At 41.2% G+C, this 18,681-nt stretch overlaps 1 protein-coding gene across 6 annotated transcripts in view; it reads left to right on the top strand.

Annotated features, from left to right (window-relative positions):
* Window positions 1-18,681, top strand: part of ADGRB3 (adhesion G protein-coupled receptor B3) — a 424,323-nt gene that overhangs the window by 137,954 nt on the left and 267,688 nt on the right. For 5 of the 6 annotated variants that reach the window (XM_033143214.1, XM_033143211.1, XM_033143210.1 and 2 more), the window contains one exon: window positions 15,356-15,466. The exons of the other annotated variant lie outside the window; for it this stretch is intronic. In XM_033143214.1, the coding sequence (XP_032999105.1) occupies window positions 15,356-15,466 (111 nt within the window). The remainder of the gene's footprint in view (window positions 1-15,355; window positions 15,467-18,681) is intronic. 6 annotated transcript variants of the gene reach the window in all.

Raw genomic sequence — 18,681 nt, forward strand, 5'->3', positions numbered from 1 at the left:
GAATGTTGTCTCAGTACATATATTCGTGCTGTTTGCCACATATTAGTCTGTTATGTTCTTCTTATGCACACTTTCTCTTTACTCGTGGCCCCAGGGAGTTATTTGCTTTTCTATCATTATACCATAAACTTACATCCCACCATGCCTACTTGATCCCATGAGTATCTTGTTATCATTTTACTTGGATAAAACTTCCTCTTTTCCATATTTCTATTAGAAAAGGGACTCTGGTTCCAGTCTACAATCAGTCAAGAGTATTCTTATTAAAGCCTTTAGTAAATATATAGTTTTGATGGAAACCCTTAAAAACAGGTTTTGATAAGGGAATATGGTCTTGAAGAGGAATATGGCTTGGGGACTGCAGATTCTGAACTGCATATTCATAACTAATATCTGGTAAGCTTCTTTTCTTGGATTTCATTTGGATTTGGGTGTATGGATATGAATAGGGTACCACAGATGTTCAACTCATTTTTTTTCTTTTTATAGTTTTGTCTGTAGTTCCTTATTGCCTTCAGAAAAGCATAATACAGGAGAGTCTTAACAGTTCAGTATTTCACAAGTCCCTGTAGTATGTCAAGTAAAATAAGCATATGTAGAATATTGGAAATGTTGCTGTTTTTGTTTGACTAGCACCAAAAAAGGGAAAGGTTTTCCCCCCTACTGAAACAGGAAAGTATTGGTATATAGAATTCTCAGTTTGCCCTATAGTTATTGGGGATCTTGCTGCATGCCTTTCTGTCAAACCACAGAAACACAAAGGCTGATCTTTGAACATGATTGTTTGAAGAGAGAAATAGAACTAGTGCATAAATAAAAGATTACAAAAGTTTCTCAGTGTAAAGACATAGGAAGAAAACATTTGAGATTAGACAAAGCAAACAGATCTAGAAATAAATCTGCCTGACAAAGGAAAGAACAATATGGGAAATAAGCAATGTAAGAATATTTATTCTCACTGCAATTTGGAGCAACTGTAACATTTATTCAAAATAGCATTGATAGGGGTGATTTGAAAATGGCTTTCTCCCAGTTTTAATTCCTCAATAAATAAATAATTGTAATTGTATTCCAAATGGAACAAGGGCATGGCCTGAAGGAATAATATGCATCAATCTTGCTGAAGTGAAGGTCTGGATCGGATCAGTGTCTAGATAGGAAACCACTTGAGAATTTGTATTCTGTCTTGAATTACTTGGAAGAATGGCATGAAATAATGGCACACGAAGCCTCTGAGAACCCCACCTTTCAAGGCCTCCTTGGTGATGAGCAGCAGGTGGTCATTCTGCCCCTCCTTTGTAAAGTATACAAAGCTGAAGAAGGAAGTTGGAAAAGTGACTCTTTCTCACTTCAGTTCCATGTGCTTTTCAAGGCTCAGACTCATTTTGTGGGATTTGGTTTGTGAGAGAAGCAACCACAGCAGGTGATGTCCATGATAGTTGCTCAAATGTCAGAACATGCCCATAGACCTAGAAAGGGTAACAACCCCCAAAATAAACAATGAACATGTAAGGCATCAATGCCCGATACAGATTATTTCATTGCCAGTGGTATATAACTCCCCACCCCATTGCAGGCCCAGGCCCCACACTCTCCTCACCTCACCAACTGAGAGAGAAATAAAGGACACCACACAATCAAAATAGGATCAAATCAGACCACAACTTTATTGACTACAGATGAAGAGGTTTGGCATAGGAGGAGAAGCAGGTGCTGGGGCTGGCGCAGGCCACATTAAATATCCTGGGAGTGGACCTGAGGGAACCCAAGGAGGGCCAGCCTCCAAGCTTGGCAGCCATTGACCAATTTCTAGGCAGGCTTGGATCTGAATTCCCAGCTGGCAGAGAGAGCTCGAAGATCCATCTGGCTGAAAGGGAAATCCCCAGCAACCATGGCTCCTGGTTGGATCCCGATGAAATGAAGAGTCAGCAAAAGGGTAATCATACTTGTCCAGGCCTCTTCACTCTGCTGCTATGCCAGCCTGGTGTGGTGAAGTGACATTTTAACTTCCTCTCTCCTTCTGCCCTGACTAGTGGGTGTGGTATTGGTTATGCTGGTCCATTAAGCCCCACCAGGGCTGACCCACCCATGAGGCAAGCTGAGGTGACTGCCTCCAGTGGGAGGATCCACAGGGGAAGTAGATCCCAAAGCAAACCTGAGCAGAGATGTAGCTCTTCACTCTTTCTTTCCTTGAAGGGAGGGAGGCACCATTTTCTGCTTCGCCTCAGGTGCCAAACTGTCTTGTCCTATCCGTGAGCCCCACCTCTGCCAACCAGAGGCTTGGATTGCATCTTAACTTAAGAGATGGTGACATTTACTAAGTCACCCATTCTGCTCCCTGGGTGAGCACAGATGTGGGAAACCTGGGTTTCCAACATGGAAGCAGGCTACTCTAGCTGCTAGACAGTACCAGTTTAAGCTTTCATCTGGTTCTAATTACAGTTATCAGTGATGTGTGTATTATTATGTAGGAACATGAAATTATTTATTTGAATGGACATTTAAACTGGGGCATGGAAATATTCAGAAATAATAAGAACAGAACTAAATAGTATTATTGTCAACCTCTCTAGCCAAAACAATTACAGTAGGGCAATCCAATGAATATTAATACTGATGTGTACATTAGAGGTTTCATGTTTGTTTGGAAAAGGATAAGAGCATTGATGGATTTCTTGTTAGACCACTTATGATGTGCCTAGTATTTTAATAAGCATAAAAAGAGAAACAGCAGATCAATTAATGATGTGAAACAGTTATGGCCACTGAGCAGCATCTCCCCAAAACACAAAATCTCTAGCAGAAGTTAGAGATTATCAATATGGCTTTATCCCTATTCTAGGGTGTAGCTATTTTTTTTAGCTTAGCAGTCTATCCATCATCTTGTCTCAAGAAACCTGGAGGTAATACAGTTGTTGTTTTGACTGGAAAGAGTCAGCCTCCCTCCTTTTGCCATAACTGGTCCATTGTGGCTTAGAGGGGTTTCTGTCTTTACAAAACTTGTCAGATTTTGTATCGTCTTATGATGGGTTAGCTTCAAATCACTGGTATTTGCTTCATTTTTTATTTCCCCCTCTGTGTGTATTTATGACATTCCACTTGTCACCTTTTTAAACTTGCATTTTGCGAAGTATTTTGGAGGAGGAGAGAAATGGGATGTGACAGAGGGAAGGGTAGAGATTTATGCAAGTATTTGTTTAAGGTTAGGAAATTTCAGTGGGGGGGGGGGAGAAAATAGTTGTTGCTGTTTTTCTCCAATACAGAAGTATGGTCCAAGGATGGTAATTTGGGTCTTACACATTCAATGAGCGTCTTTATTCCTGTACATTCATTCACATGTAATGTTCAGTCCATGTACACAATAGTTGAACTGTGTAAATCAGCAAGTGTGCACTCTTTTACACAAATATTTGTGTTCAGTGTGATGTGTGAACAAGCCTAATGTCACACACATATGGGGAAAGGAATGTTCAGTGAGCTGACTATGAACAAGGTGGAACTATCAAGATGAAATCGTTAGGATGGGACTCTAAAAATCGTTAGGATGGATGCCTCTAAAAAAATTGACAGAGAGCCAAAAGTTCACACAACTGCCAACATTTTTTAATGGTTCTGCTGTTCTTTGTGTTCCCTCAAATGCTGGGTCTAAGGATCAGGAGACTCTCCAGAGTGGCATTTGATGCATTAAGAAGGACTGTAGTGGAAAGGGAAATTAGCATATGCAAAGGGGTGGGGTGGGGGGTCAGTCTCAGCAATTTATGTGGCAGGAGATAAGCATACTTGGCAGTATTAATACAGCATTCATTTCAGCCAGCTGATTTATTCTATTCATATATAGAATTCTTGCTTTGTGACCTAATTATATCTTACTGTTGTTCTCATGATGCAACATAGATTATGAAATGCCTATATGGGTAGCAGGGAAGATGCTGATACTGGGCCACCTGTCTGACTTTCCAGCAAATGCTTCTCTCCTTTTCTCATCTTTGCAAACAGCTTTCAAATGAAGCTTCATGGGAAGGGAGGGAAGACTATTTTTGTGTGCGACTCCCTTTCTGCCACCTGAAGAGCTACAGAGCTGTCAGCCCCTGATAATCGCCAGTAACCTGTGTTTATCTACATTACGTGGTCAATTTGAGAAAGGTCATTCTGGATTTACTACAAGCCATTTCTCACTTGGCTTTATTGTTTCAGCATTGATCTGAGTCACTCATTCCAGGCAGATCCTTGTTGCACAAGGTCTTCCCAGTCTATCTGTTCTTTATGTGTGAATAGAGCAGAGAAGATGGAGAACAAAGAAAAGAGGGGGGTGTCCTTTACCTCCAGCAGCGAGTATATTTGTTGGGGGTGAAATTATTTGTACCCAGATGTACACTTAATCAAGATTTGCATGGTTTCTCTTGATTGGAAGCATAGCTATCTAGGCCCTGCAGGAGCTTCCTCCATGATGACAGTAGGGCACAGAGCACATGGCTGAGTTTCAGAATGTATGCAAGAGGCTCCTCTGGTCCTTTCTTGTAGAATGGAAGCACAGCCTGTTTTGGTGCTTTGCACAGTAGCCACCAACACACCTTCTGGGTGCAGCTTTCCTTTATGAATTCCATCAGATTGAGGAGGGGATGAGGATGAGGAGAGGCCAATGATGAAATCTCACCCCACATCTTAAGGGCCATCAGCATAGCCCTTTCTCTCTAGTGGCGACACATGATTGTACTGACAAAACTTTATAATAAGGACTTCTGTGACTTTTCAAAGGAAAGTGGGGCAAAGCTACAACACACTTACTTACTTATCTAGCACAGTGGTACCTCGGGTTACGAACTTAATTCGTTCCGGAGGTCCGTTCTTAACCCAAAACCATTCTTAACCTGAGGCACGCTTTCACTAATGGGGCCTCCCGCTGCTGCCATGCTGCCAGCATGCAATTTCTGTTCTCATTCTGGGGCAAAGTTCTCAGTCCGAGGTACTACTATAAGGTTAGCAGAGTTTGTAACCCAAAGCGTTTGTAACCCAAAGCGTTTGTAACCCAAGGTACCACTGTATAAGATGCTGCAGCTAAAAGTCACTGAACTGCTCCTTTAAGTTTCATCCATTGTGAGGTATTCTTAATTTTATGCTTGGTGGCCATCCCCCCCCCCCAACCTCAATTCAGATATTACTGAGCCAGAATTTATTGCATTAATCAGAGATAAGTAATACTTTCCAGATTTATTAGTACTGTTTTCTGCCTACAATATCTGCAGATGGTAGGAGAGAGATTAAGTGCTTTTTAGGCACTTCATTTTTTACTAAAAGTTTTGTGTTTGCATACATGTGGTAGTATTTTATTAAAGTCTGCTATGTGCTGAATATTGTATAACGATTGTCCATATTTCCACTATGAAATTAGCTGAATATTGTCTGCATTTGACTATTGAAATTCTCAAATGAGGTTTTTGCTTAAACCTGGGTAGTTTTTTTTATTGTTGTCATATGTTTATGGAGCACCTGTGAGTTAAGTGATGCAAACTTCAACATACAATTGGATCAGATCCACTTTCTGTTCTGCATCACCCACTGTGATCAATAATGTTGGAAAATATAAGCACTATAGTATATGTTTCAATGTATAGATACAGCCCCTAGTTGACGACTGTGGAGTAATACTGGTCAAACTGGTGGTGTACATGTTCCTCCTCTTTCCCATTTCATCCTCACAACAACCCTGTGAGGTAGGTTAATCTAAGAGATGGTGGCTGGCCGAAGGCTACCCAGTGAGCTTCATGACTGAGTTGGGAGATCTGAGCCAGAGGTAATAAAATATCTGTGCCACAGTTGATATCACGCCCATTCACCATGGAACTAACACAGCCAAAAAGGCAAGCAAAAACTATGTGAGAAGCTGTCTCATTACTCGTTTTTTTATACCTGCAATACCAGACAGTGACCACTGTAGGTGAGGCTTATATACATCTGCAATGGCAGAAGACTACAAAATGTGATTCTTGGGCTTAAATGTACCTGTGGGTGGGGGGGGAAAACACTATTTTTCGCTTTTTTGTGCTGCACACCTAACAAGAAAAACTCCATATGCTGTAATAGGGAGCACTTAAATCCATCACTCCAATTATTTATGGTCTCTCTTAGGTAATTATTTTATTATACTTTCCCCTAGTTAGAGGTGTATAGCAGAGCAATGCCCAGCAATCTTTATTCAGTCCGGTAGTTTTAAATGACAGTAAACAATTTTTTCTGCATTTTGCATAGTTACCAATATCAGCTGTCAATTCTCTGTTCTGGCAAGAAATTGTTCCTGAGAAATCACAGTGGCAACAAATCTAAGCTGATCAGCATTGTCTAGGCACAAAACAAAACATCACATCTGTATGGAACCAAATCCTTTTTTGTTTTGTGAATCAACAGTACACATGCACTTTGCAGTCCCTCAATTTATGAATCGTTAACACAAACAGCAGATATTCACACATTTTCCACAGTAAATAGAAGTACTGTATGTGACAGGAAGTTTTAGATGGAGTAAATATCTTTCTTTAAGCCACTCATATTTTACTGCTAAAAACAGTTTGCTTAAAATATATACAGTAACTGATGAACCATTCTAAATGTACAATGTCAAGGCAGAATAGTTTTAATTAAAAATAAGCTATGGGTTATATTTAGCTCATTAGTTCAAAAAATTTGAGAGCCACAAGCCTTGAATTTGGATATTCTTAAAGTATTTTAATTTTTAAAACAAAACTGGGATCCACTTCTGTATACATTATATTAAAGGGGAAACCTAATGTAAATTGTATTACTCTGTTCTTGCTTATTAAGTGCCAACAATCATCATGAATTAATTTATTTTTCTCCTGTGGGTTCTATTTAAATAGATTTACCGGTATGTACTTTTCATTTTCAAAAGAATTCACAAGGTCCAAGGCCTGTCCCCTCTCAAGGGGTGGACCACTAGCTGGGCAGGTAAGCTCTTTGCTATAGCTACCATGCCCTTAGGGTGTCAGAAGTGAGCTGCTCTCCTCAGAAACCAGGGGCTTCCAGACCCACAAACCTGTTTCAATAGGGAGAAATGTAGCATATCCAACCTGCCTCCAAGTAAAGCTATACTTAGGAGAAAAATTGTGCTTCTATTACTGAGCACGTACTTGGTATCAGCAATATGCAAAGCTACAGCAATTTTGTGGTCCCTGGACAGCCATCTTACAATTGATTGGCAAATGATTTGGGTTTAGTTTGCAATGCATTAGATAAATCAGCACCCTAAGTGGGGCAGAGGCATCTTTTAAACTGGGTCAAGAAGACTTGCAGTCTTTGAATTTTTAGCTTGACACAAGTACAGTATGTTTAAAATTCAACCAACAGAAGGCAACAGATCTGGAAAGTCAAAATTTAAATTATGGAGAGTCTGTTGATCAAAGTGTTATAAAGCTTTGTAGGTGCTGTCCGTATTTTATACCTATCCATTTTGGTATTTATATAGCTCGGTGGTAGAGCATCTGCTTTGCATGCAGAAGATCCCTGGTTCCATTCGCAGCATCTGGAGTTAGGCCTGGGAAAGACTCCGGCCTGACACCTTGCAGAACCATTACCCATCCAGTGTAGACAATCTCTTGTGTGCAATATGCAAGACTTCTAGTTGTTCCACATGTCTCTTTCATCAGACTGAGTGATCTTATGAATAGTAGTGGTAGTTTAGAGAGGTAACTATGGGCTTATCTACACTTACTTTCCCTCTGTGCTTTCCAGGCATGGTCCGAGCTTTAAAGTTCCATGTCTTTGTGCCCCACCTTCCTTCCTTCCTTCCTTCCTTCCTTCCTTCCTTCCTTCCTTCCTTCCTTCCTTTCTTGCTCCAGAGTTTTCTCCATGAAAACCCACTCTTTAAAGCTTAATCAGAAGAAACGGCAATCCACAGAAAACCCAAATTGACGTTTGCTCCGATTGAGTGTGAAAGAGTGATTTTTTTTGCAGGGAAAGCTCCAGGGTAAAAAGTGAGGAGCTGAGCCTAGAAAGAGTGGGGCAAAAGGTAAGTGTGGATAAGCTTTATAACGTGTGGCACATTTTACAAGGGCTGAAAGCACTTCACATCCTTGCAACAGTCTTCAAAGTAGTTCTAATAATAGTTCTGCTTGTGGTCTTCCTAGAGGCATCTGGCTGCCCACGGTGAGAACAGGCTCCTGGACTGGATGGGCCTTTGGCCTGACTCAGCAAGACCATTCTTACAGTGTTCAAAGGACAATCCTCCAATGCAGGGAAATAGAGAAATACTGGGCTGGTTCAGACAAAAAGCTGAATCATACTCTAGGCTATATGAGAATGAGCCTAGGGAAGCCTCAGGCTCATCTGCTTCCTTTCTCCCTCTCTGGTGCAGCTAAAAAAGGCCATGTCAATGTTTATTCTGTTTTAGATTAATCACAGCTTGCTGTTTCATTGAAACCAACAAGCAGTGGTGAAGCTTAACTACAATTTGTTGTAAGAATCCCATAATCCTATATCATTGGCCGTACCGGCTGGGGCTGATGGGAGTTGGAGTCCAACAACATCTGTCAGGCAGGCCGAAAAGAAGCTGGTTTGCTTCAACAAACCATAGTTAAGGTTAACCACAGTTTTGATGTTTTTGCTGCAGACATCATGCTAAACTCTGATTAATCTAAAATGGAAGATGAAGCTTCCAATCTCTTTCACAGGGCAATATGGCAGGAGGTTCATACCCATCAACTGTCCCAATTTTAGCAGGACACTCCCAGATTTACAGAAACCATCCTGACCTTTGATTTGATCCAGCAATGTCCTGCTTTTGCCCTCCAGCGTCGCAGCCACTGATCTCAGGGAGGAGGATGAACTGGCAGTTGTCCCGAGCCTCTCCATGGCAGCTGGCTGGAGCAGAGAGGATTTCACAGCACACCCCAAGGCTGGGACTTCCCTCAGGGGGCAGCGGCTGCTACCCCACTGCAGCTCAAGCAGTCCCCTCCCTCTTTCCTCTTACCCACCTGCTGTATGGTTCCTCATGCACATGGATGAGCAGGCAGAGCAGTCATGGGAGAGGTGAAGGGAAAGGAGGGACCTGGTGTGCTCCCACCCTGAGGTGATAGCAGCAGCTGTGGCAAGCCAGGCAAAGCTTGCTTATATACAAGTAGAGTCAAAAGCTGCCTGTGTGCTCCTTGACAGTGCTTTCTTGGCTGCATCTGTTTTCGCCATGATCATCAGACCCAAGTGGTGGAAGGGGCTGTGTTGGTGCTGAGCGAGAATTGCAGGAAGGGCTGGGTGTTGTTTTCTTTCCCTCTACCACCTCCAGTTTAAGGGTGAGAGTTTGGTTTTACATGGTTCTTCTTTGTGAATGGAGGCATTGGTGGCTCAGTTTTTGGTAACACAGGTCTGGGTGGGAACGATAGAAGACTGGGGAATACTGAATTGTGGGTGGGTGGGTGCCAGTGTGGTGTAGTGGTTAAGAGTGGTAGACTCATAATCTGGGGAACCGGGTTCGTGTCTCCACTCCTCCACATGCAGCTGCTGGGTGACCTTGGGCTAGTCACACTTCTTTGAAGTCTCTCAGCCCCACTCACCTCACAGAGTGTTTGTTGTGGGGGAGGAAGGGAAAGGAGGATGTTAGCCGCTTTGAGACTCCTTCGGGTAGTGAAAAGCGGGATATCAAATGCAAACTCTTCTTCTTCTTCTTCTTCTTTCTTTGCAGCCCAAGCTATCTCTGTACCCTCATTGAATGCATTTCCATCTCTCCACCCTTGTTGTATGCCACTGCGTTGCCCCCCTCACCTCTCTGTGTGAGGGGATGGTAGTGGCTTAGGTGGAAAGCAGCTGAGGTGTCAAGAAGGGAGAGGAGAGTGGTGGAAGGAATCCTAATGCTGTTCCAGAAAGACAGTCAGATTGAGTCCTTCCTGACCAACATCTCCTGTTGTGGTTTTGTTTTCATCTGTGTGTGTGTGGGGGGGTCTGTTTTGTCATCATTCCCCCATTCTCTTGATCTCATAGGTTTGGTGTAGGGAAGTAATAAGTGCCCCCCCACTCCTTTCCCCACACATACCTTCTGTCAGATGTTGCTCTTGGATCCTATACCTCTAGCCTGCATGGGGGAATGTGTTCTGCCTCCCTTCCCTTCCCTTCAACATGCTCCAACTTGACTTAAGCATTCTGCATTGTGTTTTTGTTGTTATTATTAAGTTCTTGTTACATTGGGGAGGGAGGCTCTGTCTTTCCTCATCCCTTCAGGTTGAGATTAAGCATAATTGGTCATGCATAGCATAATGAGCATCCTAAATTTAATTGGCAGCATGTTGGAGGGTATGGAGTCTTAGAATGCTAACTATGGCTTAGCAGTTTGTGTGTACCAGGCCAAGGGCATGTCTAACTAAGGCTGTCTATTCAAATCTCATTGCAGTGAGATTTGAACTGGGAGAACATACCGGTACTGTATTGGCTATCCTTTCACACAGGGTGGGATTGAACTAATGACTGGAAATCCTGAATAATGACTCCTCCCCCCAGTCCTCCCCCTGCATATATACTCTTGCCCACAAAATTGTCAATTGGGGAGAACTCCAGGAACGGCGCACGGGGGGAAGATAGGGGTCTCGTTCCATCTGGTAAGCTGAAATGTTTGCCTGATGGAACACTTTGCTTTAGTGCAACATTGATTCCTCCCACAGAAAATACACCTCCCCTGTCTCTCTGTAGCATTATTCTTGGCCGTTGGGATAAACCCAACAGATACTCTTCAACAGCTGTTGAAGGGTGGTTGAAATATGTTTTTCTTTTCTTTTTAGTATTTTGCCATCATACTGAGGAATTCCCCAGGGAGAATTACATGTGGGAATACATAACCTGAGAGTTCCTTTTTAATTGGAATGTATTCGGAAGCAGGAATGAACAGTGACCTGCTTGGACATGTCTATTCTTTCAGTTCAGTTAGTTTAACAAAGCACAGGGTGATTCAAAGGGACTATCAGACTTGCCCTGTTTTCTTCATCCTTCATATTAATAATTTGAGTTTGGGGTTTTTTCCACTCAAGCTGTACTCAGGAGACTATCCTACTGATTTTTATTATTTATTTATCTATTTATTTGCTGGAACAGAATATGGAAGGAAATAAAACAGAAAGAAAAAGCAGATTCACATTTTTACTGCAGCGATCTGCAGCTTAAAATTAAGGCCCATCCTGCCATCTAGTGATGAAATATATAGATATATATATACCAGCCAGTTGTGGGTGTGACTAAAACACCTATTGAGAGGAAATTTAGAAAAGCAACGGGAAGTAACAGCAAATGATGCTGAACGCTCTATGCTGTTTCACTTGGTGTGACAGAACTGTGCTAGGAAATATGGAAAAAAGGAATAATGCATTAAAAAGTGTCAAGCTTCCTGGGTCTTAAAATGAAGCTTATCTATAGAAGCAAAGCACCTTTACTAGTTTCAGCATTAATCGTCTAATACAGCACTTCATACTGATTATTTGCAGATCTCTCCAGACAGGCAATTTTGCATTTTGGCTTGGGAAATTTTCATATGTGCTGGTATGGGCACCCATATCAAGGAGGTAGCAGTAATTTTTATACAGATTTTTATCTCTCTCTTCCCCCCCCCCCTCACCCCACCCCTGGCAATCACACCAATTAGGTGTATCACAGCGCAACAGTGTTCGGGCTGGGTGAATTTTAGAACTGAAACCAGAAGTGACGTGGAGCCCTGGAACTTATCCACAATCCAGAGAAGTACATATATACATCTATGGGGAATCCCCATTCTTCTCAACCCTTGTGCCATTTTCAATGTGCTTTTGGGGAAATTTGATAAATTTTGTATGTGGCACCTCAGTGCTAAACCTGTTGGCCATGATCCAGCTCCAGTCATATGTAACTAGTACATCATGTCAAGAAGCTCTGGAAGGGTATATCATAGAGCAAATTAGTGGGCCAACCCATTTAGTTTCATGGTGATGTACAAGTAGGGGAACCTTTGAACTTTTATCTTCAGCACTACAGCATAGCGCTACAAAGCTGTGTTCCTTAAGCAGTTTTCATCAACCAGTTTTCATCCAGATGATTTGGGCTGCATCTTCAGTCAGCCCCAAACAGCCCAGTGACTCCTTACCTACAGACTAGAGATTCAGCAGCCTAGCATTCACTGTTACTGTTGACATTATATTTTAAAAATGGCGCATTAAAATCCAGGAGGAGCCCTATGGTTGCATGCCTTCTCTCCAACACGCATATTACAGTGTAGGCATTACACCTCTATGCATCTTTAGACTGTGATTGTATGCCCACTGCCTTACCTATAAAGTCATTGTGGATTAAGTCATTGTGTTTGGCCTATTATGAAGTTCTGTAAGCACAGGGCATTTCTTGTTGCTATATATATTTGGGCAAATAATCTCCCCTCAGGTATGCACACATTTTTCCATATCATTGATAGCACTACATTGCTGGGTACCAAACTGTAATCCTACTCAGTTCCTATCCCATGGCATGAAGACATTTGTCACCATTTAGAAGCCATATTGGGTTGAGTTCTGCCTTGCTCTCTGGCCCCTGTGTGACCAAGTCCTCAGAGGTTGTTTTAGGGCAACACAACCAGTTTCCATGCTCAGAGCACAGAGCTGAGGGGGCATCTTCCTGCCTCCTTCCAAAAGCCTAGTAAGCTCTTGCTTCGGGAAGGAGGTGTAAGGGCTCTGACAGGGTCCTTGCGTCCTACTCTCTTCTTTCCATGGCCTTATTAGTTCTTGCCCAGCTTTGGGAAGGAGACGGGAGGGCTCTAGGACCCTGCCAGAGTTCTCACACCTCCTTCCCAAAGCCTAGTGCCTCACTTACCCTGAGGGCTGGGTAGGGGCATCAAATTTTGGCCTTGCACAGGGCACCACGTTGCCAATGTCCATCCCTGAAGATCTGAACCTCCTATTAGTTCTATTATTTATACTGTCCAGTGCAGTCAAGCTAGATGATCACCTAATATCTTGAATTTGCAATCCTATGAACACACATGAGAGAATAAGTTCCATCTGACTTACTTCCAAGTAAACCTGTATGGACTGTGCTGTTAGAAGATCTACTAGCTTTAGGGTTTGTTCAGCATATGTAAACGAACTTAAAAAGGTGAGGAAAAGGAGCAGAAACAGCATTGTCTTTCATCCAAAGTGAAGTAAAGGGTATCAGGGACGGAGGGATAGGCAAGGAAGGAAGCAGTGACAACAGGGGTGGTGATAAGGAGAAAGATGGATGCCACCCACAGAGCAGGGAACCACTGAGACCATCGTTCTCAGGGGTTCCTCAGTAGCCTGGAACCCACGCAAGCTGATGGGTCTCAAATGAGTTGAAGTGTCACACTTTTTTATTGATTGGAACGTATATATATTTAACCCCATAGTTACAATATCTGTTTAATTCCAACTTTTAACTGTAACTCCCAGTGAACTTTCTAATAAATGTAGTAATGCTGGTACTAGTAATGATCATAATTTAAAAATTATTGTTTCTATACCAGGAAATACTTTACATAGAGTAAAATTAAGATTAAATTTAGCATGGGGGGAATGGGGTGAATATTAAACATTGAATTGTGTAGGCAAATATTTTTAGAATTCATGTAAAATATATCATAAAATTCACAAATTTATTTTATTAATTAGGTTTTTAAAATAAATATTCTCTGTAGGATGCAAAATGTGCAGCTATTCTTAGTATGGATAATTATTTCTATTTAAATAAAAAATAAAATTGAACCATGAATATTTACAGAGACTTGTACCATTTTGGAAAAATGAAAACCTTTCAAGTATTAGGAGAGAAAACTCAAAATGTCTTAGGCGTCTGGGGCCTGTCACTGGGTTTATAGCAAGCCCCCCACTCACAGAAGGGTGTCATTTGTGAGCACTGGCACAGCAAGGTGTGAGTTATATGCACAACCACCACAATTTAACCACTGCTGCCTTTATGCAAACTATCATTGCCTTGCATATAACTTTCACATTGAGACTCCAGATTTCATCCATCAATACACAGACAAATGGAACCTGACTGTGAGCCCAATAGTGACCACTCAGCTCTCACTCTCTTCCGAGGCATTTGCATGGAGGTTGTCATACTGTATATACAAAATGGCTCATAGAAAGGAGCAGGGCTTTCTTTCAGCCGGAACTCACCAGAACTCAGTTCTGGCATCTCTCAGGTGGACCTTATTGCTGTTCTAAGAGAACAGTGAGTTCTGGCACCTCTTTTTCTAGAAAAACAGCACTGGGAAGGAGCTTGGAAAAGGGGCTATTGCAATGTGGGATTTCACATTATTAAGGACTAATGATGTCTGCTACAGTGATCTCAACCAACACAGTGGCCCTGCACACTCCTGAGGCACTTCCCACCATGAGTGTGATTGAGGCCTACTTGTGTGTGCTGTAGGGAGCTCATCTGTGCATCTTGAATTTGGCACCCTGGTGCTTATTGTGATGACTTACCTGCCTCTGTTACTGATAAAAACACTCTGTGATGTCATATGGCTGTAGGTGTCCGGGCACCCAGTCATAAGCGTTTATGTACAGGCATAGCAAATCTTAGGCACAAGCTGTTAGAGGTTAAGTGATTTGCCAAAGGCAGTGAAGAAAATTATCAGCAGAGTTGGGTTTTATTTCAAGCAGCATCTCACGATTCCCACATGGGGGTTTTTAACATAGATTTTCCCCTATTAAAATCAAATAGAGTTCTGTTTTAGAATCAACAGCAGGGAAAAAAATGCCTTGGGCCTTCCACACGCTTTGTTAATAACTATGAGAGTTTTCTGAAGCAATGAAAGTAACAGACACAGCTGCCATTGCATCCAGCTTATCACTGAGCATTTTATGGGCCACTTCATTACGTGACATTGTCTCTGTTCTCATGAAGATATGCTTACCAGTCCATCAGGCTGAATGATGAGCAGGGAAGGTATTGATCTCCACAGGAAACACTAGCTTCTGTCATAGAACAACAACACTTAACTCAGTGGTGGTAGTTCTCTGGTGTGGTTTGCACTGATTTAAAATATTCTGAGTAAAATGTCTCCAGTTTAAATAACTGATTTTTGTCCTGCAACTGATTTTTAGTATGTGTCAAAATACTGATATGTTTCTATTTCCTATTTAAACAAGCTTCTGGTTTAAAACTCTCTCCAGACACAGAATTAAGCCTAATTATAATTTTTATCTAGCCTAGCAAAATAAGTTGATGTTAATTGCCATGGTCTGACGTTTTACCAGTGCCCTCTCCAGGTGGTTTTTTATTTTTGTTATTTTTTGACAAACATATTGCATGAGATAGTATGTAAATTTTTGAGAAATGTCTGCACACAAGCTTTCATAAACCTTTATTCTGTCTTTAGAATTTGGAATGATGGGAGATCATACAATTAAAAGTCAGCGACCTCGATCTGTTCATGAGAAAAGGGTCCCTCAGGAACAAGCTGATGCTGCTAAATTTATGGCACAAACTGGTAATACATTAGTTACATTTTTTCTACTTACTGTGTTTAATTTTAGAAAAGCCACTGCATGTCTCCATAATCTTTTGCTGCATATTTGTCAGTTTTCTAAGCTGATACTTTTTTTAAGCCATTTCTTCTTATTTTTATTTTTTGCCACCAGTTAAAGTCCATAAATAAAGTAGCCAAAAATTAGACAGATTGTTTAAAAACAAACAGTGTCAAATGTGAATACTGTTAAATTTGTCCTTCTTTAAATACAAAGCAATATCTCTTTTAATATAATAATGACATTGAATGCAAACATTTAAGGAAAAGCACACAAAACAACAACACAGCTTCTTAAAAGGAAATAAAATGTAGCATATATTAAGTACACATAAGCTTGTTTCAAAAATAAGATACCTAGATACTCACAGAGTAGTCTCGGGGCCATATCTATGCCCCGGGAGCTCTCCCCACCCAAGGTGCCAATTAGCCTGAATAATAATAATAATAATAATAATAATAATAATAATAATAATAATAATAAGGTACTGATATATGGAGCCATGAGACTTGTTTGCACTTCTCCTGGGTGGGAGCAGAGTTGGCCCATTCCCTTGATTCCTCCTCAAAGTGACTGGACAGTTACTCAATGGGAAATCAGAAAACCAGAAGTAGCCTACTAAAGGAAAATAAAAGAACCTCAGTGTTCAACTTGTAAAACGTACTTTGTAATGCTCCTTTAACAAGGCCCTGATTATCCAATTTTGTTGACTTGAAAATAAAAACCTGCACTTTACTGTACAAACCTGTATATGCTTACTCAGAAGTAAATATGCATTGAATGGAGCAAAAAGTTCCACCACCTTATTCCCAGATGAGTGAGTGTTAGGCACTGAGTGCAGCTCTCATTGGTACTGCAAAGTGTACTAGTGCATTGCATCTCAGGATGTGTATCCCCAGTCATTGTCTTGGGCTGTGCATACATAGTTGCACATGGCTATATCTGGATCAGATGCCAGAATGTTTGCTAAACCAGTTAAAGCACTTGAAAACTAGCAAATGAACCTGGCCAAATACATCAATGTAAATAAAAAGTTATGCACATTGGTTGCTAAATGAAATTATTTACTCATAGAAGTTGCACTGAAAAAGAAAAGACCAATGTTGTTTCAGCAAGCTCGGTGCCATTTTCCTTTTGAATGAGGCTTTCTCTCCATAATTATTTATCAGCTAGGATCAGAATCCTTAAACCACTTACTCCACACTGTAGTGGGATTCTTCAGGGGTAAATTACAGCTATTAGTACACATGTTTTTTTATCCTTAAGGCTACAAACACCCAACCACTTATTCCATGTAATTCCATGAAATAAGTGTATGTGTGATGGAGTAAATTGTATTCAGAATGCAATCAAGGAATAGATTGTACCTGTTACGACAGTGTTTTGTAAGATTTAACAAAATCTTAACATCTTAATATGGAGTCCTTCATTGTATCTAAGGAATAAGCTTCTAAGCTCTAGCTATTGTGTGGTAGGTCCAAGATAATCATATCTCTTCCCACCCCTGATATCCATTGCTGGGTAATTGATGTAATCAGTGGTCCCTTGTGGGGTGACTGATTATAGAAGTTGCACAAGTTCAGGTTATCAAGTGATACCTTATAGTTATCACCCAAATAGCACAGTTTATGAACTTACCATCCATTGATTGTGCTAAATGGCACGCTGTGTTTCCTGAAATGTCTTGTTCTGTGCCAGATATTAAGCACAAACCCACCAATCCCCTCACCCACATTTATTCCCAACCATAGTGCTTATAGACCCACATTATTAAATTAGCTATGATTCCATCATGGTGCATCCTGATTTTCAAAAGTATAGGTATAGCATGCCACTATACTCCTAGAGTAGGAACACTCAAAACACTCTAGCAAAATTAAGCAAAAGACTCTTATCATGAACATCACTATCTGGAAAACTTCACCTTTAAAGGGAGCTGCTCCAATATGGTAGAATCCTACACTGCGGGGGCATGTCTGTGAATAATGTGGCCACATGGGCTGGGTTGACCATTTGCATATTTCCCCATGGAATTGACATGCTCTCTCACAGTGTACTGATTCCATGGGAAATACCCATGTGATCAGCCCCACATAAGTGGTTTTGCACTATTCACTCATGTACACATGCAAGGAGGTATCATATCACCTTGAACCAGCTCCCATGTTTTATGGTGGGTGTGTGTGTGTGTGTGTAAGGATGTTATCTGAACATGGGAACAAGAGGCTGTGACCTGATACAGCACCACAAACATCTGATATAAATCACTCTCAAAAGAGGCATACATAAGGGGGCTCTCTGAATCATACCCTGAAACCCAGTTATAATGCCTAGAAAATAGAAGTATGATTCAGTCAAAGTTAAGCACTGTTAAGTCCCATTGGTTTTTAGCTAAGGCTGCGTTTTAAAATCTTCAGAGTAAATCAAGGGGCATAAGAGGATTTAACTTTGATTTAACCAGTTGCCCATGTGCAGCTGTAAATTATACATAGAATTCCAAAAGATATTTAGTCACATATCTCTTCCAGCAGCACTGGACTTTATTGACAATTCCAGCAGGTTTATTATATCAGCTTCTTCTGACCCTTGCGCTTTTAGTCTGCTTCTTAGTCCCAAAGAATTACCATAGAACTGTGCCATAGTCTGCTGTAGCTCTTCTTATATATGTAGTTTGCTTTAGCATATACTTCAGTGCACTTACTTTGGTCCTTAGAAAACAGTACCCTCTATCCATTGTAAAAATACGAAGAGGTGATGATTATGAGGCAAATGGGAAGAGGAGGTGAATATTTAACTCTCCCCCAGCTTCTTTTCCAAAATCCTCGCTTGAAAACGCTTGCATAATACCGAGGAAACAGTGGCCCAGTTTGCATGCCATGCTAAGCCAAACTATGGCTTGCTGAGAACAAACAAGTGTGTGGATATCCAGAGGAAAAATCACAGGCATTTCATGTCTTCCCTGATCCTCGTTTTGCAGTGCTACCTGGCACTAAACTATGGTTTGGATTAGTGCTGCATATAAATCAAGACTCATGGTTTGTCTAGCTCCTCTCCCAAACAATGAGATGTAACCAAGGTCTCCTCTTGGTTTACCACTTTTGGTGTTCGGGGGAAGACAACCCATGAGGCTGCATGTAATGCTAAGCCAAACCATGGCTTACCTATTGGTAGCACAGCA

This window comes from Lacerta agilis, chromosome 3 (genome assembly GCF_009819535.1).
Source record: "Lacerta agilis isolate rLacAgi1 chromosome 3, rLacAgi1.pri, whole genome shotgun sequence".
NCBI lineage: Eukaryota > Metazoa > Chordata > Lepidosauria > Squamata > Lacertidae > Lacerta > Lacerta agilis.